General features: G+C 40.6%; 1 protein-coding gene across 1 annotated transcript; it reads right to left on the bottom strand.

The window, feature by feature from the left end:
- Positions 1 to 6,405: 6,405 nt before the first annotated feature.
- LOC311297066 (uncharacterized protein) lies at positions 6,406 to 19,257 on the bottom strand. Its single transcript, XM_084419156.1, has 7 exons — positions 19,189 to 19,257; positions 18,641 to 18,722; positions 18,402 to 18,555; positions 13,691 to 13,851; positions 13,194 to 13,400; positions 12,788 to 12,969; positions 6,406 to 12,684 (listed from the first exon to the last, which is right to left on the bottom strand). The coding sequence occupies exons 2-7, from the start codon at positions 18,696 to 18,698 to the stop codon at positions 7,192 to 7,194; spliced, it is 6,255 nt and encodes a 2,084-aa protein (XP_084275282.1). The 5' UTR covers positions 18,699 to 18,722; positions 19,189 to 19,257; the 3' UTR covers positions 6,406 to 7,191.
- Between the last annotated feature and the right edge of the window lie 5,177 nt (positions 19,258 to 24,434).

The following is a 24,434-nucleotide window of genomic DNA, read 5'->3' on the forward strand; positions in this document are numbered from 1 at the left end:
TAAAACAGACCAACTCACGCCTGTTTGGGCGATGAGAAAAATGTATATTAGGCTCTAGGGTTAGGGTTAGAGGTTAGGTTTTTTGAGGATATTACAACAGCCCATCCCCCTCCTGGTTTTTCAAAAGGGTTCCGGGACTGAGGATATGCACTGGCCGACGCTTGTCTGACTACCTGTCGGGCTAAACTTCGGGACTATAGTGGGAGATTCCTGCCTCCCCTGTGGGTATCCAATCACCATGCTTTTGAGATTCTACCATTGGACCGAGTATGGACCTCATTACACTTGGACAAGGGTCTCACTTGATCCCATAGTTTCTATCCGATTCTATTTGGGAAGCCACTTATGGGTCACTGAGTCACTATGGGTAAATTAGAGCAAAAATAGATATACGCTACCTCAGAATCTAAAAGGATTCTGTATACTAACCACAGAACTACCTTTGGTTAGGGCAGAACAATAATAATAGGTATAGGCCTAAATATAAATTGACATGGCGAAACTGAACTCCATCCACATGAATCCACTTATGGTCAAGTTTAAAGCCTCCCTCGGTATAATTTCAGACCTCCTATCCCTCAAATGCGTGTGAGAGGGAAATATTCAAGACACTCATCAGTGGTGTACCTCAGGCTCCTTGGGTGTTTCGGCTCTTTAAACATCAGACACCCTCCTCTGAGGCGGCCTATCCTGGATGATCAGTCCAGGATGAGTGTCTCATAGCCAATTTCTAATCGAACTGGACCAGATCCTCAAAAAACACTGTGGCTGGGTTCTGGTTATAAGATTTTACCAGGATTGGAACTAACCACTGTTTCTTTTCCATTACAGGACGACCGCTAGCTACGCTGATCTCCAATATTCGGAACTACCAGGTAAGAACATGGATAATTTCTCCTGAAACTAACCACTCTTTTTCCTATTCCTTTTCTTATTAAAGGACGACTGCTAGCCATGCTGATCTCCAAATCGGAACTGCCAGGTAAGAAAAATTTCTCCTGAAACTAACCACTCTTTTCTAGGGGATGTTTCACACCGGAATAACTTCCCAGTCTCTCGACCTGGTCAAAAGAAGACTCACAATGAGGCAGGCGTCGAAACTGGCGGATGCGGAGCATCAAGCTTCTACCAGTCCCTTGCCCTAAGAGTCAAGACCCACCAAACCGACATCATCCCATTACAGGACAACCGCTGGCAGTGTTGACTCCTGAATTGGAGTTCCAGGTAAGAGAATCCGCCCCTCTATCATAACCGAGGACGACAAAACAGTCAGTGCGTAGGTATGTTGTTTGCAAAAATGTGCTGTTGCATGGAAGGTGCTAACCACCCATATAAAATCAGGCACCAATTAAGACCTGTTTGCCCCAGGTCACCGTCCCTGCAGTGCTGTCCAAGTGGACGCAGGGGGGCTGGATACGTACCGCTCTCCCAAGTAACCCTTCGTTAACACCGCAAGGTATCCAGGTTACCCGAAAAAAGCCTGCGAGGAATGGTCTCTTCCTTGGGGCCCTTTGTCAGTCCCACTGACTTAACCCAAGGGGCCCTGTCCAGGAAGTCCCAAAATAGCAACAGACTTGCTGCCAGGTACTTCTGATTCCCAGGACAAGACCCCTTGTATCCACTCTAGCCGAAAGGTCGAAATTGGCGGATGCGCATTTCTGCACATCAAGCTTCTACCAACCTCTTCCCTCGAGAGAGCAGAAAGAAAAAGCAACAGAACAGATCAAATCCTTACCCAAAGGATGAAATCATCAAATGCTCATACTACTAGATGGCACCCCTCCAATATGTACCTTACTGATGCGGTTACCTTGACTGCGGTAACCCAAACAATTTTTTTTCTCTTTTTCTCTTATTCTGCTCCCGATTCCTGCTCGAACCGGTTTAACTCGACCAACGAGGATAAACCTATCCTTCTTTAGTTAAAACTCACCTTGGGGAAGAACCATTTCCCCCACACCAAGTTCATGGAAAAAATCGGTTTTCCCGAAATATCCAAACCGATTTTAGCTTCTTTTCCTAAAGTTTAGGGAAAGAATCGGTGTAGGCCTAAATCAGGTGTATTATCCATAGGGTGTTATGGGTAGGTTTAGGGAAAGAATCAGTGTAGGCCTAGATCCAAATTGATAAAGGAATACCAAACACAATCAGGTGTATTATCCATAGGGTTGTTATGGGTAGGTTTATGGAAAGAATTGGTGTAGGCCTAGATCCAAATTGACAAAAGTAATGCCAAACACAATCAGGTGTATTATCCATAGGGTTGTTATGGGTAGGTTTAGGGAAAGAATTGGTGTAGGCCTAAATCAGGTGTATTATCCATAGGGTGTTATGGGTAGGTTTAGGGAAAGAATCGGTGTAGGCCTAGATCCAAATTAGGGGAAATTGATCCAAGGCCCCACCTGAGGTAAGGACCTGGTTATGCGCGGGCCATCACACAACTGGCCGCTTCGAACACAAACCCAAGGATGGACCAAAATAATGTTGTAATGTTTCCTGTCCTGTGTTTCCCTTGTCTTGTGTGCACTTTTGTTATTTCCTGTTCTGTGTCATGTTTTGTAGTCCTTTGTAGTTTTTCTTGCTTATTAGTTCTCCCAGGTGTTTCTAATTAGCCACACCCCCTTGTTATCTTGTTTAGCTTGTTTGTCTGTGTATTTAAACCTCTGTGCTTCAGTTGTTGGTTGTCGGTCGTTGTTTAATGTACTGTTACCTGTTCTTGTCCTGAGTTCCGTGTTCCGCCTGGATTACCTGTTTGTTTAATTAAATGTATGCTTGCACTTGGATTCTCTCTCTGCTTCATCCTTGCCGCAGCGTGACAGAACCCCCCACCTAAGGAGTGGATTCCAGACACTCCTCAGAAGAAAAAAAAAAAAAAAAAAAGTATGTAATGTTTCCTGTCCTGTGTTTCCCTTGTCTTGTGTGCACTTTTGTTATTTCCTGTTCTGTGTCATGTTTTGTAGTCCTTTGTAGTTTTTCTTGCTTATTAGTTCTCCCAGGTGTTTCTAATTAGCCACACCCCCTTGTTATCTTGTTTAGCTTGTTTGTCTGTGTATTTAAACCTCTGTGCTTCAGTTGTTGGTTGTCGGTCGTTGTTTAATGTACTGTTACCTGTTCTTGTCCTGAGTTCCGTGTTCCGCCTGGATTACCTGTTTGTTTAATTAAATGTATGCTTGCACTTGGATTCTCTCTCTGCTTCATCCTTGCCGCAGCGTGACAAATGTCCAGAGAAGTGTATAAAAATATAAAAAGAGGGTTAAATCACCATGGGGTACGCCAATGAGGGCTTGCCCTTACGAAAATTAACCATGGTTTTACTATAGTAAAACTGTAGTTAACTACGACCGTAGTAGCCGTGGTATTTTGGCGGAAACCATGGTTTTTAAAAACCATGGTTTTGATACCATGGTTTTACTACAGTTATATTGTAGTAATACTATAGTAAAACGGTAGTTAACTACAACCGTAGTAGCAGTGGTATTTTGGCGGAAACCATGGTTTTAAAAACCATGGTTTTGATACCATGGTTTTACTACAGTTATATTGTAGTAATACTATAGTAAAATGGTAGTTAACTACAACCGTAGTAACCGTGGTATTTTGGTGGATACCATGGTTTTTAAAAACCATGGTTTTGATACCATGGTTTTACTACAGTTATATTGCAGTAATGCTACAGTAAAACCATAGTAACCATGACTGTAGTTTTCTCCAAAAACCACGGTTACTACAGTCATGGTTATGGTTTTACTGTAGTATTACCACAGTGTAGCCATGGTTTTACAAAATTCTTGAATTACCATTTACTTACAACAAACATCTACAAAATAACAACAGAAAAAAGTTACCATTCTATGATACAGACTTTATTACAGAAATTACATAATCTGAAAACATATAGACTTGCATTTGTTCTCACATGTGACATAAAACAATAAACTACAAAGTTATACAAAATTATTGGTGATAAAGTGCAATGGTTAAATTCAGTTGCTAATTTACAAATAAAAAATAGCAATTTGTTCCACTGTAATAATGATTTATATACAAATATAACACAAATAAACATGACCTTTAAATACACAGCATCTACCTCCTCTAAAAATGTCTATAACATGTAAACACGTGTTCAACACAAGCATGTTTGCAATTTATACTGTACATACATTAACAAGATCACAACAACATTACTTAATTACTTCATTACTTAGGTATCTGATGAACATGTGACTCAGTTAGGGCAGGTATCTCATGTGTAACCCCTGTACACACACACAGGTATCTGATGAACATGTGACTCAGTTAGGACAGGTATCTCATGTGTAACCCCTGTAAACACACACAGGTATCTGATGAACATGTAACTCAGTTAGGACAGGTATCTCATGTGTAACCCCTGTAAACACACAGGTATCTGATGAACATGTAACTCAGTTAGGGCAGGTATATTCATGTGTAATCCCTGTACACACACACAGGTATCTGATGAACATGTAACTCAGTTAGGGCAGGTATATTCATGTGTAATCCCTGTAAACACACACAGGTATCTGATGAACATGTGACTCAGTTAGGGCAGGTATCTCATGTGAAACCCCTGTACACACACACAGGTATCTGATGAACATGTGACTCAGTTAGGACAGGTATCTCATGTGTAACCCCTGTACACACACACAGGTATCTGATGAACATGTAACTCAGTTAGGGCAGGTATCTCATGTGTAACCCCTGTACACACACACAGGTATCTGATGAACATGTAACTCAGTTAGGACAGGTATCTCATGTGTAACCCCTGTAAACACACACAGGTATCTGATGAACATGTAACTCAGTTAGGGCAGGTATCTCATGTGTAATCCCTGTAAACACACACAGGTATCTGATGAACATGTGACTCAGTTAGGACAGGTATCTCATGTGAAACCCCTGTAAACACACACAGGTATCTGATGAACATGTGACTCAGTTAGGACAGGTATCTCATGTGTAACCCCTGTAAACACACACAGGTGTCTGATGAACATGTAACTCAGTTAGGACAGGTATCTCATGTGTAACCCCTGTAAACACACACAGGTATCTGATGAACATGTAACTCAGTATGGTAACGGTAAACACAGCTCCGCAAAATCCGCATGTTTTGAAAAGGGGGCGATAACAATTGATGCATAGGCACTGACATTATCCAATCATAACAGTGGGTGCTAACACTGAACTCTTAAAGGGGAAACACCCCCAAAACAGACTGTTTGAATCAGAGCATGAGAAACAGGGTGGGAAAAGGTCATAAATCACTAAATTTTAAATGTTTTTTGTCCAAAAAACTATAGTAATACTATAATTGCACCTAAGGGAACACAATAAAAGAAAAGAAAAAACCATGTCATGACCCCTTTAAGGGTATTGTGGAATTAAGATCATGTCTGCACTATGTTGTGATTGTACTGTACAATTAAATACAATCGTTGCTTAGTCTGCAGTCTGAATTTACTTCAGAGCGTCCGTTACCTTAGAGTGTCTGTTAACTGAATGAATTGAGAATATCACATGAAAATCCGATAACATCAGCAATTTTCATTCAAGCTGCTGATTTCTGTTAATGAGTGTAAAACTGAATGTATATTGCAGCACAGGGTGAAGTCAGTATACACTTTAACGACGATTTGAGACAATGTACACTCACAGAGAATAATGTGTTTGAATTTTAAAGACGTTGCCCTGCACTTCTCGTCTGGTGTGTGACCCCTTTTAGACATACGGAAATATAGTAGGCTAATCCTTACATTAACTGATCTGTTAAACACTTGCACTGTCATGCTCATCTCAACAATAAATTAAAGGCCTGTCTCATATAGACACCTGTCTCAAATACAAGACAAATAAAAATGTATTCCCAAAATCATGCAGCCCTATAGTTTCTCTTGATATCAGCATGTTCACAGCTGTTTTGTTGTTGTTGTTGTTGTTGTTTTTACAGGGATCAGATACACTGATGAGTCCTGCTAACTTCAGCATTCACATAAGTCCTTGTACATGAACATGGTAAATGAAAAATCAAACACCTTGGAAATGACAGGTATGTACTATGTTTCAGGAATGGCACAAAGGTGTGTGACTGTTCAAGTCTCTGTCTTTAGATCAGTGTGTTAAATAATGTGCTTCTTTGTCATTTGCTGTGTATTTTTGGATTATGTTGTGTTGTATATAAATCCAAACAATCAAAAAGCCATTTAAATCTCCTCATTCTTTGTGCAAGGTTGCTCAGAATGACAGGGCCTGATAGCTCCTAATAGGGCAATTAGGGAGTGTCTTTGTCTTTCTCAGGTGTGAAAGCCATACATATTCAGGATGTGTTCACGCCTCCTCACATAAAGCTTTCTTACACAAAACATGTCTTACAAGTTTAAAATCGATATATTGTTTTATCTGAATGACTTGTCAGGATGAATTTCACAGTTTTGGAGCAAATATTCTAGGCTATGTGATACAATTTTCAAAAGTCTTGTGAAGAAATAATCAGTATGGGTTTCATGACCTTATTTCAGTGACAATTGTTCTAGTTTTTTTTTCACAAACCCGCATAAACATCATTATCTCAAAACTACAAACTTTTACACACATGCTGCTGATATATTATTGTAGCAGAGTTTGTGCTGAATACAGTGTAATTACACTTTAGCCATGAAAATGTCACAAGTAACAGAAATAAGCACAAATGTCAGAGCATGTCATGACCAACTAAAAAATAATTTTGCCATGATCTCTTTAGCTAGACAAAATAATGATAATTGAAAAAAAAAAATCATAATTCTTAATCATCATCAGCATGCACATTTAAAAAGGTACATAAATCAATTTACAAACTGAAGTGAAGTTCACAGAACAGTTAGAGTTAAATTGAGTTGTATTCTGGTTATCTTTATCTCTGGTTAACATTTTAATAGACTGGATGGAAATTTAGTGAAATTTTGTCAAATACAAATATTTACCAATATTAATATTTTAAAACTAGATAAACTTGAGTTAATTGTATTGTTTAATTAAGTACTACAGTGCTAACTGTACCCCTATTTCACATCAAAACAATGAAGTCCTTGTTTTGAGACTACAACAAGGTTGCTTTAGAGAAATACAAATTACAAATCATAAGTATGTGGAATTGCTCTTATCTTCACTCTGATATTCGTCTTAACAATTTTCCTCCAGGATTTTAGTGAGAGTTGCCATTGTGCTATTTGGATCCAGCAGAGTCACTAGAGGGACAATCACTCCTCTATCACTTAAGATGCGATTCTGCAGAGTCATGGCTAACATTGAGTCAATGCCTATATCAAAAAGATGAACATCATCATTCAGCTCATCCATCTCAACACCATTCGTTTCGCTAATCATGAACCTCAGATAATCACGTGGTGAGGATGATGTCATGGGTTGCTCAGGTCCAGTCATGTTCCCTCCAGTCTTAACCGCGACTTTCTCTCCAATTGGGAAAAGCCGCAACTTTAGTGGAGTGTTCTGACTTAAATTGAATTTGCAAACAACCTGTTGAGGTTTGTTGATCAAGAGGCACTGCTCAAGACTTTCTTGGATTTCTGGAATCTCCAAAAGCATGATTCCCTTTGCCTCCAGAAATTTTTGGATATGGACTTTGTTCAACAAAAGACCAAGATTCAAAGCCCCCCAATTAATGGACAGTCCAGAAAGCCCAATGTTTCTGCGATACTGACAGAAAGTGTCCATGAATGTATTAGCCGCAGCATAATTAGTTTGCGAGGCATTGCCAATGAAGGCAGCAATGGAGGAATAGCACACAAAGTAATCCAGATTGCACTGTATGGTAGCTCTGTGAAGGTTAATCACTCCGTTTACTTTTGGCCTCATGACTTTCTCATAAAGAGATTTGTCAAGACGTTCAATCAGCCCATCATGTAGGACAACCGCACTGTGAAACACCCCTTTGATGGGACTGGATGGAAATAGTTTTCCAATGTTTACAATTGTCTGGTCCACTTGCTCAGATATAGAAACATCACATGGCAGAGACTTAATGACATTACCCCAATGGCGACTGACCTGACTTATCTCTTGTTGCATCTGAGGGTTTGGATTACTTCTAGACAGAATGACAATGTTTCCTCCTCCTTTCTGAGCAATGAACTTTACTGTCTCAAAGCCTAACCCTGTTAGACCACCTGTGACAATATAGACAGCATTTTTCTGGAATAGACTCTGTTTGGCCATTACTGGAATGTCAGACAGCTGGTGCTTGTCTTCACTGTTCAGGATGATAATGGGTATGATCTGGCATCTGAAGTATGATTCAGATTCTTTTACAGACAGAAGATCAGTGTCTTGAGATTTCACTCTTTGTTTAGCTTTTTCATCCAAATATAAGGACTTTCTGTCCAAGTGCATGGAGTTCAGCCAACTGTAGATTTGTGGCATTTGCATTTGCAGAGACCCTTTTTGCATTATCTGGGACATGAGGAGGGCATGAAAGCGGACTTCCTCATTTGTACCTTGGAATGTTGTAGTATTGAATGGAAATTCTGTCTGGTTGTCATAGAGAAGAACAATGTCTTTGATGCCGCTAACATTACTAGCTATTTCAGCGATTTCTACATTAAAAGGAGGCAAAAGAATAGCTCCCACAACCTCACTAAAATCACAAGACAGCTGATCAGCCTGTGAGCTCACTCTGACATTCCAACCGGATCTGTTTGCAATAGTAATTAACACATTCACCAAAGCTGAGTCAGGAACTGTGGAGAAAATTCCCAATTTCCATTTCTCTTTAGCTTTGGGTAAAGACTCATGCAGGATCTGCCAAGCCAGTATCATATAAGAGACACAAGGCACGTCTTTCAGGAATGAAAGGTTTTCTGCTTTGCAGCAAACAGCTGCTGGGAGAACTACTTTAGTGTTGGCAGCCACAGGGAAACAAGACACAACGTGATCACCAACTTTAAATTCACTGACATCTTTACCCACAGCTGTGACAGTGCCACTGAAGTCAAGGGCCAAGAGCTTATGGTTTTCATTTGTGTGCTTGTTCCAGTACAATGTCTTACCATGATTCAGGTCAGAAATGCTGACTGGAAAGTAATCTGATGAATGAACACAGATTTTACTGAGATGAAGCTCAATATTTTTTCCTTTAATTGGTTCAATCGAATTTTCCATTTGAGTTGCGGACACATTTATCATTATATATGGATCAGATGTTTGCAAGATGAAGACTTCTTCATCCAACATGTCCATGTTTCTTGAAGAAATTGCCATGGTTGGCAGAGGTGTGTGGTTGATTTCAGGTTTGAGAATATTGCCCTCCTTCACTACTAGCTCTGGATATTTCTTACAGGGGTAAGACCTGAGGACCTGAACCAGAGCTTTGATGTCTTCAAAAGTATCAGAGCCCATGTCAATCAGCTGGAAGGAATGTTCTGGCAGCTCAACTTCACATGCTCTTGTCATGCCCGACAGAACAAACCCAGGATTGATGTAGTCCACTAAGCAATCAGAGCACCTATAGGTTATTACTCTGATATTGCCTGGGAAATGAAGTGCCCTGAGATATGTGACAAGCTTTCGGAAAATCTCACAACACCCTACCACACTGTCCAAGACCTTCTCTGATTCAAGAGAGGTTAGGTCTGCATCCCCCCACATGAATAAAATTTCCTGGAAGTTTTTCTTTACATCTGAAATTTTCAGTTTTGACAAAAGAAGTTCAACTCCATCTTCTAACAGTATGTTACTGTTTGATGAAGACACATATCTAGATGTTGGGTCCAAGTACTGTTGCAAAGCTTTACCAATTCCTACCTCGTCAGAAAAGACCAGTGCCTTAATTGGTGTATCAGATGTGGCATCTTCAGAGAGAATGCTGAAATTGTTGTGAAAGAAGTACTCCTCGACTATTTGAGAACGACTTCCAAGCATTCTGATCTTCCCATGCCTGAGTTCAACTAACACCCTACCCTGTTTGTTGGCTAAGCAGCCACAAATATCAAACTCATCTTCTCCCATATGTACTGCTCTCAGATATGCAACCATCTCCTCTTGCAATGGTTCAAATACAGCCAGACTTCCTATTTGCACAGGATATCCAGGTCTTGCTGTTAAACCCCATATAGCTGCAGGAATAAGTTGCAAGATGTAATCCAAGACCACAGGGTGAAGGTGATAGTCATGTAATTGAGGCAGTAATTCTTTTGGGACACTCACAATAGATATAGCCTCTCTAAATTCTTTCCCAAAATAAACATCTGTATGATTTCTGAAGACAGATTCATACTCAAATCCTGCTTGACTTAGAAGTTTGTAGAGTTCTTCAGAAGTCATGTGGGATGTGCATCTTTTGAAAATACGGTCTAATAAAAGTAACTTTTCTTCAGGACTTCTACCTGGTTTTGCTTCCACTGTGCCAAACGCATAGACTGCAGAAGTAGACTGTATTTTGAAGTTGCATGTGTTATCAGCCACATGGTCAGAATGATGCAGCTGTACTTTTAAATCTGGGGCATTCTGGGTGAAAACGAATGGATTCTGGAATGTTATGCTGAGCTGCAGAGAACACAGTGGAACCTTAGGCTTTGCATATGCCATGTAAGTTGCTAAACCCAACTCTGCATAAAATGCTCCGGGAAAGATGGCAACCCCACTGTGCTTGTGGTGCTGCAGAAAGGCCAATGATTCAGAGGATAAATCACAGCTGAACACTGAACTGTCTGTACCCATTTGTGTAACTACTGGATGGTTGCCAGTAGGACTGATCAACTGTGAATTAGGAGGAAAGACATCTCTCTTCACATCATCAAACTGGTATCGTGGGTAGGGAACTGGTTCAGCCTCAAAACCTTTGTGGAACGCTTCCCAGTCTACTTTGATCCCAAGCTCAAACAGCCTGGAAACAACTGCAAGCATGGTCTCATGATCTTTATCAGGCTGCACTGAGGGAATCACAGTGAAGTCATTTCCCAGAGTCTCAGTGATGTACCTCTGCAAAGATCTTCTTGGACCAATTTCAACAAATATCACACTCCTTTTGTTTTTAGCTGCAGACTTTACAGCTTGTTCGAATTCAACTGGCTCTCTGATATTCTTTGCCCAATATTCACCAGTAATAAAATCTGAGGAACACAAACTAACACCTGTCACTGTTGAGAACAATTCTGCCTCCAAATGATGTGCCTGCAATGAGCCTATACTCTGTTCCACTTTGGATAAAATGGGATCCATCTTGTGACTGTGGTATGCTGCAGGTACATCTAAAATGCGAAGGAACAAATCTTTTCCTCTGGCTGAGTTGCTCAAATTCTGTTGCAGCCTGTCAATGTCATCTGCATCTCCTGAGAGGGTGCAAGACTGAGGGCTGTTATAAGCAGCCAGACAAACCCTTCCTGAATAAGATGGTAGGATTGTCAAGACTTCAGAAACAGCCATATTACTGACTACCAGCATCTTCCCTCCTGTCATAGTGCTTTGCAGAGAACTGCGATAGTGGATGACTTTCACTGCATCTTCAAGTGACAGCAAACCAGAACAATGAGCTGCAGCGACTTCTCCAATAGAGTGCCCCAAAACAGCATCAGGACTAATGCCCCAGTGTTTCAGGAGTTTGACAACAGCAACCTGAATAGCAAACAGAAGAGGCTGGACAATCTTTGGATCAGACAGCTCTGTACTTTTCTCAGATTCATTTTCTAGTATCTCTATCAGATTCAAATTTCTATGGCTTTGCAACAGAGTTTCAATCTTCACGATTTCCTCTCTGAAAACTGGCTCTTGTTTTAGCAGCTGCTTGCACATACCCTGATATGTAACACCATTGCCACAAAACACAAAAACTAGCTTGGAGTCTGTCTTTGACGGGGCAAGCTTTTTCTCCACAGCAGCAGTAAGTTTCACTTGCAGATCTGCCAATGATGATGTTTGAAATACTTTCCTGTATTTGTGTTTCAAGTGACTTCTTCTACATGCGGATGTGTACAGTAAAGACTGTAGATCTGATATTTTCCCTTTGCTGATCTGTTCTGCCGTATCTTTAATAATATTTTTTGTGGATTTTTCGGAGGCTGCAGAGACCACAAAATACTGATGGGATTTGCTGATCTGCTGAGCTTTTGGCTTTTCTGACTGTACATATTGTCTGACAATTGCATGTGCATTTGTTCCACCAAACCCAAAGTTATTGATTCCTGCACACCTCCCTGATCTGTAGTCACTGATCCATTTTTCTGCTATGGTTGGGATTTTGATATTGAGAGATTCAGTGTCTATGCTGGAGTTTTCCACGGAGTAGAACAATGATGGCACTATGGTTTCGTGCTGCATCATCAAAACAACCTTTATGAGCCCAGCAACACCTGCGGCAGATTCTGTGTGTCCAATATTGCCTTTAACAGAACCAATGATGAGTGGCCCTGACTTTTGAGGTCTTGCTTTGGCAATGACTTTTGAGATGCTACCTGCCTCTATTGGATCTCCAACTGGGGTCCCAGTCCCATGAGCCTCAATGTACTGAACATTAGTCAGATCAGTCTCTGTTGAGTAGATTCTTCTGAGCAGCTCCTCCTGCTGTACCATGGATGGTTTAGTGATTGGACTAACGGTGTGGCCATCTTGATTTACTGCAGTTTTGCTGATGATACCCCAAATATGATCATGGTCTTCAAAAGCCTGTCAAAATACAGACAACATATGGGTGTTTCTTGCAGTAGTTTATCATTAGGTACATTGCTGTCATTGTGTTGTGTTTATATGAGATAATCTTTTTATTTACTTTTTTCAGAGGCTTTAATAAAACGACACCGCATCCTTCACCTCTGCCATATCCATCTGCTTTGTTGCTGAAAGGTTTACTCGTTCCATCAGAAGAGATTAATTTTCCCTTGGAGAGAGTCACAAAAATGGTTGGCTCCAGTATAAAGGTTGCACCACCACACAAGGCCATGTCACAATCTCCTGTTGAATACAGATAATCACACAATTTAGGGGGATAGGAGGAGCCTATTGGCTAATCATTTGTTTGTTAATTCAAAGGCAAAACATACTTAAAACATGAAGCATCTAATGTCATTTCCGCAGTACTGTATATTAGTACACATACAACATACAGTATATGGATTCTTAAAATGTGCAAATCAATTGATCCACATGGTTAACATACATATATTTTTGAAGACTACCTTGTTTTATGGCTTGACAAGCTAAGTGGAGGGCGACGAGGGATGAGGAGCAGGCACAGTCAAGGGTCAGTGAGGGTCCAGTGAAGTTGAAGATGTATGAGATGCGATTGGCAGCTATGCTTATAGCAGAGCCAGTGCCTGTGGTGTGGTCTATGTATTTCGGATTATTCCTCACATTTGCCAGCTCAAAGTCTCTGTTCATGAGTCCTGAAAAACAAGCAAGCCCTTAGCTGTAGCCACCTTGTGTGCTGTTTGTGCTGTGACACAAATGAGTTAAAGCACAAGTGCACATATTGAGGTCAGGACAAGTTAGATCCCTCTTTTGAATAGCGGGAAAAACTGAGAAAATCTATGTGCTATTTAGCAATGAATCTTAACCAGAGGTTGCTCTGAAGGTACTTCCTATGCAGTTAGTGCATATACTTTTTTCACTGGGATTAAAGACACCAAAAGTAACTTCTTTTTTTTATTGTATCTTATATTAGCTTATATGTTACCCAAAAATACTCCTGTGCGTGTTCCACTGGCCTTTTCCATTGGTAGCCCAGCGTCCTCTAGGGCCCTGTAGGTGCACTGCAAAAGAAGTTTTTGCTGAGGGTCCATGGTGATTGCTTCAGCATTAGTGATGCCGAAGAACTTGTAGTCAAACTCATTCAAGCTACAGAGAAAAAAAAGTAAATGATGATGGGGTTATTACTTTTTGGAGTTCAGATCCTACAGAGATAGTTCACCTAAAAAGGACAATTCCATCATCACTCATCCTCACGTGATGTTATTCCAAACCTGTATGACTTATTTTCTTCAGCAGAACATGATAAGACTCTGAAGGTTAGTGGGCTCTAAACAACTTGGAACCTCACCCTAACAACAACCCTATCCCTAAACCTAAAAAAATAGCATGAGAAAGCATGGGTGTCGGCAGCAAAAAAAATGTGTTTGTGTGTGGGGTGGGGTGTTAAAGTAAGTGTTAAAGTATGTGTACTTACAATATTTTTATGAATATCTTCAACCATATTTTTGTATTTTTGTGCTTTAGGACAGTCATAAATTTACAAACAACTTCTTTAAAGCTGTCATTTTTGTATTCAGCGCAATATTTGACTGAAAGGAAAGCCTAACATGAACTATCCACAAAAGCTGCCTCAGCGTGTTGAATGCCCAAACACGAGATGCAACTATTGTGGCCATCTGCTGGCGCCAGGGTACGACGGCATCCAGAAACGCACAAGCAGAATGAGATCTTGAAAAAGACGCAAGGTCACGCTTGTGTTGCTCTTTTAGTCAAATAAAAAAGATTGGAAAAACACTCTCTTAGTGCTGAGGCACCCAGGGGTAGCCACAGTGTGAATGAACACACACAAGGGAAACGCCCACTGAACCGACACACACACACAGACACAAACAATAGTGCTGTGAAAACAGCAGTTGTGAGCTGCAATGCTCGCGGCCACCGCTGATCGCACCGTCACACCAACACTGCAACAGAGAGATGATCTCCTTTTGAAGTCTTCAACAGCGCTGATTCTCATAGACAGAAGTCTCATAGAAGCTCGGTTCCGAAGTGAAAGACAATGTGTGCGTGCGCCCGCTTCCTGTTTTTATACCCGCGCTGCGGGGCGGGGGCGCGTAACGCGATTCACGTACGCCAACGTTCATTGGCTCGTTCTGTAGACACTCGAAGTCGATAGGGCTCCCTGAAGTGATCCCAATTACGTCGTCACGTCGACGTTACGTCGAACGTGAGCGACTGAAAGGGAACTGACAGTTATTTAAGTCACTTACTGCTTGTCACAATCTGCCCGCTTTGAATCAGACACAGAGATAAAATAGTGTGAATTAATGAATTCTATACAGTATGTAGTCAACCAGAATGCCTATTACTGCCACACTAGCCGCTGGGGCAAAAGTCACCTATAAGCTATAAAAAGTAAACTATAAGAGTTTTTCAGGCGAGAATGTAGTTGTTTAAAGCTCAAATCTGTGGTTTATTTATAAAGATTTATGAAAACTGTATCCAGGTTGTGAGATCCAGCGATGACCGGGCGCTCGGGCGTTCATGTACCCCGCCTGGAACAGCCTTTCCTCGGCTAGTCGTTCTGACGTTTGCCGCTGACTCTGGCGTCTCTGTAGTGGTTAAATATGAGATATAATTCGTCTTGTCTATATGTAACGGGCGATTTTTGGTCTCGTAAATCTATAATTTGTTCCCTGGCCAATTTTTGTTTTGGCTGAGGGGAAGTTTCATAACTTTATAAGCTATTTAACTTTACCGTTGTATGGTTAGACAAGCGCTGACTTTGTATGTTTGACTGAATTGTTTGCTTTATTTGTATAGCTTCTTGTAACTTTACCTTTTACTTATACTTTTATAATGGCTAATATTGATAAAACTGAAATTTAACAAAAAGAGACTGGCTTGAGTTTTGTCATTTTAAACTTTAATACAACGAATATGATCTGTAATGTTGTTTACTGCAGAATCTGTTGTTTAGTACAAATGCACATATTGCCTGGACCATATTAAAATGTTTAATATTTGTATATTATATTTAAAACGAAAAGAGGCAGGTTTGTGTTTTATATTTTGTTTTGTTATAAATAGGCAAACGTTATATGCAGTGAATATAATCAATACGCGTTGCCTGAACCACATTTGTGTGGCTATAATGCTTAAGATTTCTTTAAATGAAAACGAAAAGAATTAGTATGGTGTTTTATAACATATTTCGTTGCCTAAAATATACATACAGAGATAACCGGAGTAGCAGAGCGAGCTGAGTGACGCGCGCTGCATCCTTGACCCGTATATGGATTGGCCAGAATGTGGGCGGGGTTAGGATTTCCCAAGATTTTCCAAGATGGCGCCACCCATACCCCCCATAAACGGCTTCAAAACCGTTCTTTGGAAAGTCTATGGGTGACGTCACAGACGCTTTGTCCGCATTTTTTCAGTCTATGGTCACAGTGAATGAAGAAACTACACAGGCCTGCTGACTTTACATTCCTAACCGCATCTCTGCCCTCTCTCTTTCTTTCTGGTAATTACAAATAAACTTATGCAAAATAGCAGCCATTTATTTATTTCTGACCAGGTTACAATGTAGTAAAAAAAAAAAATCATATTGTATGTAAAACTGTTGGAACCTTTTCTGCTATCTAGCAAAGAATATGGAGGGGCGATATGACCAAAATCTCAGTAACAATATACATCATGGTTTCACAATTCTCAATATCAGTTTTGATTCCACAGCAAAAACCGAATTTCAAACTCTTTTGAGTTTTTTTTTTTTTTTTTTTGCAGGTAGTCCAATGCCATTTAAGTAATTTTATTTTTATTTTATGTAAACTTTGTTTCTATAAGTTTATTAAAATTAGAAAGTTTATCTAAAATTTTTAATTAGAATTAATTTAGATTAATTTGACACTATTAAATTAATAGTGTCCTACCCCTAAACTATCACTTTTATTATTTTTATTTTTATGAACAATAAAACTAAAAGCTGAAGATGTTTGTGGTGTATCATTCATCAGTGCTTCTTTTTCCACTCCAACGTTCCCATCATTCCTGCCCACTAAAAGCTGCACGGATAACTTTGCTTTCCCCACAAACAGGCCCATCTATGTAAAAGTTCCATTGATTCACGCTTTTCCACACTGGGGGCAGAGGCGTGTCTGAACTAGTTAATGCACGAGATCAGGACCCTGATAAACAGGTTGACTGGCAAAAAGTATTGTATGTGTATTCTGAAAATACAAAAATACTAATCTTAAATGTATTTAAATACAAATTACATTTGATTTTTTTTTCTAAATAAATCTAAAGGTTTTTTGTACTATTTACAAAATAGTATTTTGTATTTCAAATACTTATTTTAAATACATGTATCTGAAATACTGCCCATCCCTGCTCACACACACACACACAGAGAGAGACAGAGACAGAACAAGATCAAATGCTTAGATTGTTTACCAGTAAATTGAGTCAGAAGATTCAACATTTCAATAAATTAATAAATACAATTCTACACTGTGACAGATTTAAGACTTTGATAATGTCGAAATATACATCCATAATGCTATACCTATGAAATGTAATGATGCCTGAATAATGTTATTAGCAAACAGTTTTTTTATGAGCGTTTCCTCAGCCGTTTAAAATGCTGTTATACTATGTATGACTTTTTTTTATTTTTTTATTAATTTCTACCAGATTGCACTAATCTGCCATTTTTTTACTTACACCAGTGGGTTTTTTTTACAGACGAAAACGAGACGATAACTAAATAAAAACCAACAAATAAAAACTAGACAAAAATGTTTGGTAGGGACGATTTGGGAAGAGATCCAGTCAGAATTATGTCCTGCGTTTGTGGTAGATGCGCACATTTGTACTGTAACGTGCTGATCTACCCGGTGGGACACGAGTTGGCATGCGCTCGTCTCATAAACGTTCAAAAATGCAAACATCTGGGAGAAAGAGGAGAGCAGACATGAGGATAGATCTGAATAAGAGTGACAACTCTAAAAAGAGAACTCTATTCGGGACAGACTGAACATTTTAGAGAAATTCAAAATGAACAATTACAATTAAACTAAACTTTTATTGTAAAAGATTTTAGTCAACAAAATTTTTGTCGATTTATATCTACTGTAGATCATTAAAATCTTATTGTATTTCGTTGACTAAAATTTAATTCAGATGACTAAAATATGTCAAAAGACTAAGACTAAAACTAAACCAGAATTTAAAATTAACCCTGACTTACACATACTTAAATAAAAAAAAATAATAATAAAAAAAATATATATATATATATATATATATATATATATATATATATATATATATATATATATATATATATATATATATATATAAAATATTTGTATGGTTTTATATTGTTATAAAAGATGTATAATTGTTGAGAAGATATGAAACTCTTCCTGTTACTTTTTTTTGCACTACTTTAATCCCTCACCATGGCAACACCATTTGAGATATTCTACATCCATTCACAATTTAACATCTTCACTGTCTTGGCACCATGTTGAAAAAGTGTGGTGTAAATCATATAAACTTGTTAGGAGTAGTATGCTACTGATTAAAAAAAAGTATTTACATTCAAACCAAAATAGCTGACTACCTGTTGGTTCAAGCGAATGACTGTAAATTATAAAGTCAGAAGTTCACATGAACTGAAGACGTACCCATCGATGAGCGCTGCTTTAGCCGTGTGCGTCTTCCCGGCCTTACTCTCGTCTCGGTCGTACCACTGAGAGAGCTTAAACCTCTCGTCTGGGATCTGAACTGTACAGTTCTCTCCATGAAGGAGGACTCGCCAGAAGTTTTCAAGTCCCTCACCTAAAAGAGAGGAGAACGTACAATGTAAATACTATTAAGGCCAAAATCATAGCATGAACAAATAATGAAAATAATGTTAGCCTACCTCCAGGAAAATGGCATCCAATGCCAACAATGGCAATTTCTACATCATCATCCATCATGTTTCATGTGCCGTGTGTTACAATCTATAGACAACAAAAATAAACAGTGAGGCAGTTAACTTAATATTCATTCATCACAATTCATATTTTAGCTTTCTTCTTTATGCATTCTTTCAGCAGGAAAATATATATATATATACTACTTATTACTTCTAGTCAACCAGAAAAAAAAAAGTCCTGAATAAAGTAGAGACAATCTGAATATCGGATAAAATGTGGAATCTAATTTTAAATATTGCTAATAAATAAATAAAGGTTAGAAAACGTTTTCTAAAAGTAGATATATATTCCACTGTATATGAAATGATTATTTTTTTAACTTCTTACATTTATATTTTTATGAAAATTTATAATATATATTGATAAGCTGAAGCTGTTCATACTTTTCTTTTGGTAAATAGTTTCTCTTTTGTATTATTATTATTATTTTCAATTTTGGCACGGAGAACAAGAAAAAATAAAGCAAATAATATGAAAAATATGGACTTACCTGGTTACTCATGTTGAATCTTGTCTTGTTGAAAATGCTTACATGATGCGGAGTCTACCCTAATATTTATTGAGCTTAAGGAGAAGTAAAAGGTCAGGATTCTTCATGGGACTTCCTGTTAGCTCATGAAACAATTTCTTATGAATGTTCCTTTAAATAGATAAAGCTGACTCAACTCTTTATCACATGTTTGATATTTAGATATAACCTAAGACAATTTAGCTCTATATTTTCCCTAAACCTCTACATCAGCAGAATATGAATGATATCAAAGACTGCATGGTCAGTATTTTCCTTCTCAGCTCTGACTAAACAGAGGTATTAGCTGTTGCATTAGACAAGTGAATATCATTTTGATTTAATGGATTTACTGTTTGTCTTTTTCTTGGCCATTACCTCAGACCCCTGAGGGTTAAGAACCTGGATGTTATGTTTGACAGCAACCTATAATTTGACAATCATATTTCCAATGTTTTCAAAACATACTTTTTCTACCTTAGAAATGTTACCCAAGACATATTTTAGGCCAGTGGAGAACTGAGCTGACTGGGCCTGTCCATTCTGTCACCTGATGGTCTTTCTCCTTTAACTTGAACAATGTACAGTGTCATGAATCATGATACCCCTGTTTTAGCCTGGTCGTTCACACCTCAGGGTTGGAAAAAGTGGAATGGGCATGTAAAGCTGTGGAAGAGTGGGAGTGTAGACGGGGAAAGAGGGGAAACAACAACTCTCAGCAGTGATTTGATTTGTCTGCTATATAGTCTCATTCGTTTCTTTGCTCCTCTGGATGTGTGGATGTTTTCCGGGACTGATTCAGGTTACCGACCTTTATCGCCCAGCTTTCCACTACGCTCGATCCCCTGTCTGCCATGTACAGAACTGGTTTTGTTCATTAAATCTTCTTATCTGCCTTTGCTTTTTATGCTTTATTTATTATTCTTAAAAGAAATTTGTATATTCCTTTATTTATTTATTTATTTATTTATTTATTTATTTTTTTCCCAAATGTATGACTTTTGGAAGTGCAATTTAATCACCATATGCAGTTTTAATAAAGTTTAATTAACGTAACCTTCTGTCATTTTGACTCTTTAAAGTGCACACTTGCAGGTGTTGATTATAATTAATTAACTGTTAGGCATATTACATAATAATAAGGATAAACAATATTTAAAAAGCATCTAACATCTGACTAATTACAAGACATAACATGCTAAATGGGGGATATCGTACTCGGTTACTAGCGTAACCTTGGTTCTCTCTAGAGAGGGAACGAGTACTGCGTGGGACGGTGGGGACGTCGAACGAACTGTAGCGAATAGCCTCTTTCAATAATGTTCAGCACCCATTCTGATACCCTGGGAAGCTTTTCCCACGCATTTGCATGGATAGCTAGGGGTTGAATTAGATCTGGGCTCTGGGCTCTGGGCTCTGGGCTCTGGGCGCGACATGGTGGTGGCCGGAGCGCTCCGGTGTGCTGAAACACAAACATCGCGCTTGAGCGTTCGAGGCGGGGGGCGCGCTGATCACAGCAGGCAGCCTGCCCGCGCTCGACTCTCTTACGGCGGGTTGCCGAGGGAGAGCGAGCGGGGGGAACCCCGTGGGGCTTGTCATGTCCGTGAGTGAATGTGGGCGCGGGACAGCGGGCACATTTACTGCACTGAAAACACCGTCGGCGTGAGCTGACTGTATGTGTGTTGGTTTCGTTTTTTACAGAAACCATGAGACATGCAATGTGTAGTGTTTGTGGGCACTGGGTCGTGGGCACATTCACTACATCTAATGCACAATCGACATGAGTCAATTTTATTTGTGCGAGTCGCGTGTGGCGGGCTGTGCTTGTGTGTAGGAATGAGCACTGGGCTGTGGCCATTTTACTACACTCATAACACCATCGGCCGTGGCCGGAATACTAGAAAATACACTCTTTATGGGATTTATCTGGGTTTGTGTGCATGCAAACCGGCTGTGAAACCGGCTTGTTTTCTGCTGAATACACTGGAACAGTCACATTTTCTGGAACTGAACGAGCGAGAAGTTTTGGTGGAAGTCCGGCCGCAGCGGGACTTGAACACCGTCTTTTCCCTAGACTGGCTAGGAAGACTTTGAGTTGCCATAGAAACAGTGTTTGGGTGCAGGCGAGCGGGTTGTACAACGCGCTCGTTGGCTGCATAATACATCTGCAGTCGCCTTTTTTAAGGGAACTGACAGAACAAAGCATTGACGGCATAATTTTATCTGCCGGCCGACACAGGATTCGAACACAGGTCTCTGGCGCGAAAGCCTAAGATTCCGCCACTGAGCCATGGGGGGAATACATAAGCTTTCAGTTAGCGCGAGCATATAAGAGAGCGTCAACGTGTCTTGTGAAGCCGTTTGTTTGCAGGCGTGCGTGTATTACAACAGGCTCGTTTACTGCAATATTGACATTTCCAGTCGCCTGAACTTCAGAGGGGAAAGAGAAATGTGTGAGAAATGGAGGTTGGTCCGGCCTCAGCGGGACTAAAAACACTCTCTTTTCTCCTTTCGCCAGCGACGCACACGACGAGAGAGAGCGTCACATCACGTTTTGCTGCGGCGTTTGTTTGCAGACGTGCGTGTATTATAACAGGATCGTTTGCTGCAATATTGATATTTCCAGTCGCCTGAACTTATAAGAGGGAACTGAGAAATGTGTGAGAAATGGAGGTTAGTCCAGCCTCGATGGGACTAAAACACTCTTTTCTCCTTTCGCCGGAACGACGCGTGAAAGGGCGGGGGTAGCTTTCTTGTTACGTAAAGAAAAAACTAATCATCCCCCACAGACGCGGCTTCTTGGTCGATATCCACGACGGAAGCGGCGGCAGACGGCGGCCGCTGTCCGTTCGCAAGAGACTCTAGCAAACCTGGTGAAGCAGGCGGGCGAACCGGCGAGCTTTGCGGGTTGGGGGAGGTTCCGGGACCCGTTGAGCACGGCGCTTTTTACAGCGCGGTACCGCAGCGGGCGGAGGTGTAGTCTCGGAGAAGGATGCCAGGCGAGTCCTCAGAGTCACCATAGGCATTAGCTCGCTGAGGGCAGCCGCCGTTGAGGGCAGCCGCACTTACACAGTGCGAGAGAACCTCTCGTAAGAGAACTATATCTAGCATAAAAAAAAAGAATTGTCAGAACGTCGTCTCTCAGTTGCTGAATGTCGCGCTACAACGTTTCTACAGCTCTGTCGCGTCTTACAGTTCTACATTGTTTCTAGCATAGTAATTGTAGTGGACAACTGTAATAAGAGCAATGTGATTATTACGTTTATTTTCCTGAAGCCAATTAATGGATCATTAACCATTGAATGACTAGATTAACCAATGTCAAATTAAAATTATAAAATGGGTGTCTGTGACCCATTTAAAATAATGTAAATGTTTTTTTTTTCAACGGTTTAGCTTTACATGCACAAATTGTTACGTCAAGTAAAGGCGGAAGCAAATGCAAGAAAAATACTCTTTATTTGAACAATGGTTGACTCAGGATGAAGAAAGCAGATCGCAGATGGCAGACAGCAGATCGAAGACGGCAGACAGCAGGCGGCAGGACATCGTTGACGCAGGGACTGAGATGGGCAATCTCCGAGGAATGAAGACTGAAATATCCTAGTGGTGAATCCATGAATGAAGAGAACAGCGTCCAGAGAAACGGGAACACACAAGGAGAACAGCATCCAGAGAAAAGGGAACACACGAGGAGAACAGTGAACAGGCAGTGACACCAGGAAGCCTCAAACAACGATTTGACAAACACAAGACGAAAGACAAGGCATTAAATAGCCTGGCTAGATGGGATGCAGCTGGCGCTGATGAGGGAATCAGCAATAAGCGGTAACGTTCCCAGACGAACCTACCTGCCGATCATAATCATCGATAAGGGAGTGATCCAGGATGTCCCTAGCAGGAACCCAACTTCTCTCCTCCGGACCGTAACCTTCCCAGTCCACCAAGTACTGGAATCCGCGTCCCCTCCGTCTCGAGTCCAGAATACGATGGGGAACCGGAGCCGGCGGATTAATGTGTGAATGAAACATGGGTTTGATTTTGGATACATGAAAGGCGGGATGAATTATTCTGTATGCCGGAAGAAGTTTGAGTCGGACTGCCACCGGACTAATAATCTTGGTGACAGGGAACGGGCCAATAAATTTGGGAGATAACTTGTTGGAAACTGAACGGAGCGGAATGTTCTTGGTAGAATGGTTAATGGTAAATGGACTGCATTTATATAGCGCTTTCAACAGACACATGGCTTGTTCAAAACCTTCCGCTTTGTAGAAAACCTACATGAACCAATGAGCCACTGCCGCCCCATAAAAAAGAGAAAGAGAAAGCCACAAATTTGACCCACAACGTATATGGGAGGCTTCAACCGGTGGCGAAGAAGAGTCTCATGGGCTCTACTCCATGTGTGACGGCACCTTTGGATGAAGGTGTGAGCGGAGGGGACCGCGACTTCGGATTCCAAACTGGGAAAAATAGGTGGCTGGTAACCTAAGCTACACTTAAACAGAGAGAGGCCCGTGGATGACACTGGTAACGAGTTATGGGCGTACTCATAAAATCTAGCGCAATGTGGGACCAGGGTCTCGAAGGGACAGACAGCGGTTGGAGTAACCCATCTGGGGGTTGATTGGAAGTCTTACCAGTGGCACAAACTGAACAAGCCAAAACAAAATTGCGAATGTCGTGAGCCATCAAAGCGGCTCTTAAGTTTGGCGAATACAGCCACAGCTGTATCGGACCATCTGAACGTCGTTCTGGGGGAGGTCAAGGCGGTCAGAGGCGTGACTAGTTGCCTGAAGTTGCGTATGAAACGCCGGTAAAAAATGGCGAATCCCAGAAACCTCTGTAGGGCCTTACGGGAATCTGGACTTGGCCAATCTACCACAGCCTTAGTGTTGTCAGGGTCCATACGCACTCCCTCAGACGAGATGATGTACCCTAGAAAAGAGACAGACTGTGCATGAAAAACGCATTTATCTGTCTTGACAAAAAGCCCATTCTCTAACAGCCTCTGAAGCACTCGCCTGACATGCTGGACGTGTTCCTGGAGAGAAAAATGTCATCCAGGTAGACATATATGAACTGATCTACCATATCTCTCAGCACGTCATTGACGAGTACCTAGAAAACCGCCGGGGAGTTGGACAGCCCGAAAGGCATGACCAAGTATTCAAAGTGCCCCCTGGGGGTGATAAAGGTGGTTTTCCATGATAAATCCGCTGCCT

This window comes from Rutilus rutilus (assembly GCF_951802725.1).
Source record: "Rutilus rutilus genome assembly, chromosome: 1".
In the NCBI taxonomy this organism is placed as follows: domain Eukaryota; kingdom Metazoa; phylum Chordata; class Actinopteri; order Cypriniformes; family Leuciscidae; genus Rutilus; species Rutilus rutilus.

Coding starts and splice junctions, on each gene's coding strand:
- LOC311297066 (XM_084419156.1), bottom strand. CDS start 18,698: ATGATGGATGATGATGTAGAAATTGCCATTGTTGGCATTGGATGCCAT. Junction 18,556..18,640: donor TGGATGCCATTTTCCTGGAG/GTAGGCTAACAT, acceptor CCTCTCTTTTAG/GTGAGGGACTTGAAAACTTC. Junction 12,970..13,193: donor TTGTCAAGCCATAAAACAAG/GTAGTCTTCAAA, acceptor TGTATTCAACAG/GAGATTGTGACATGGCCTTG.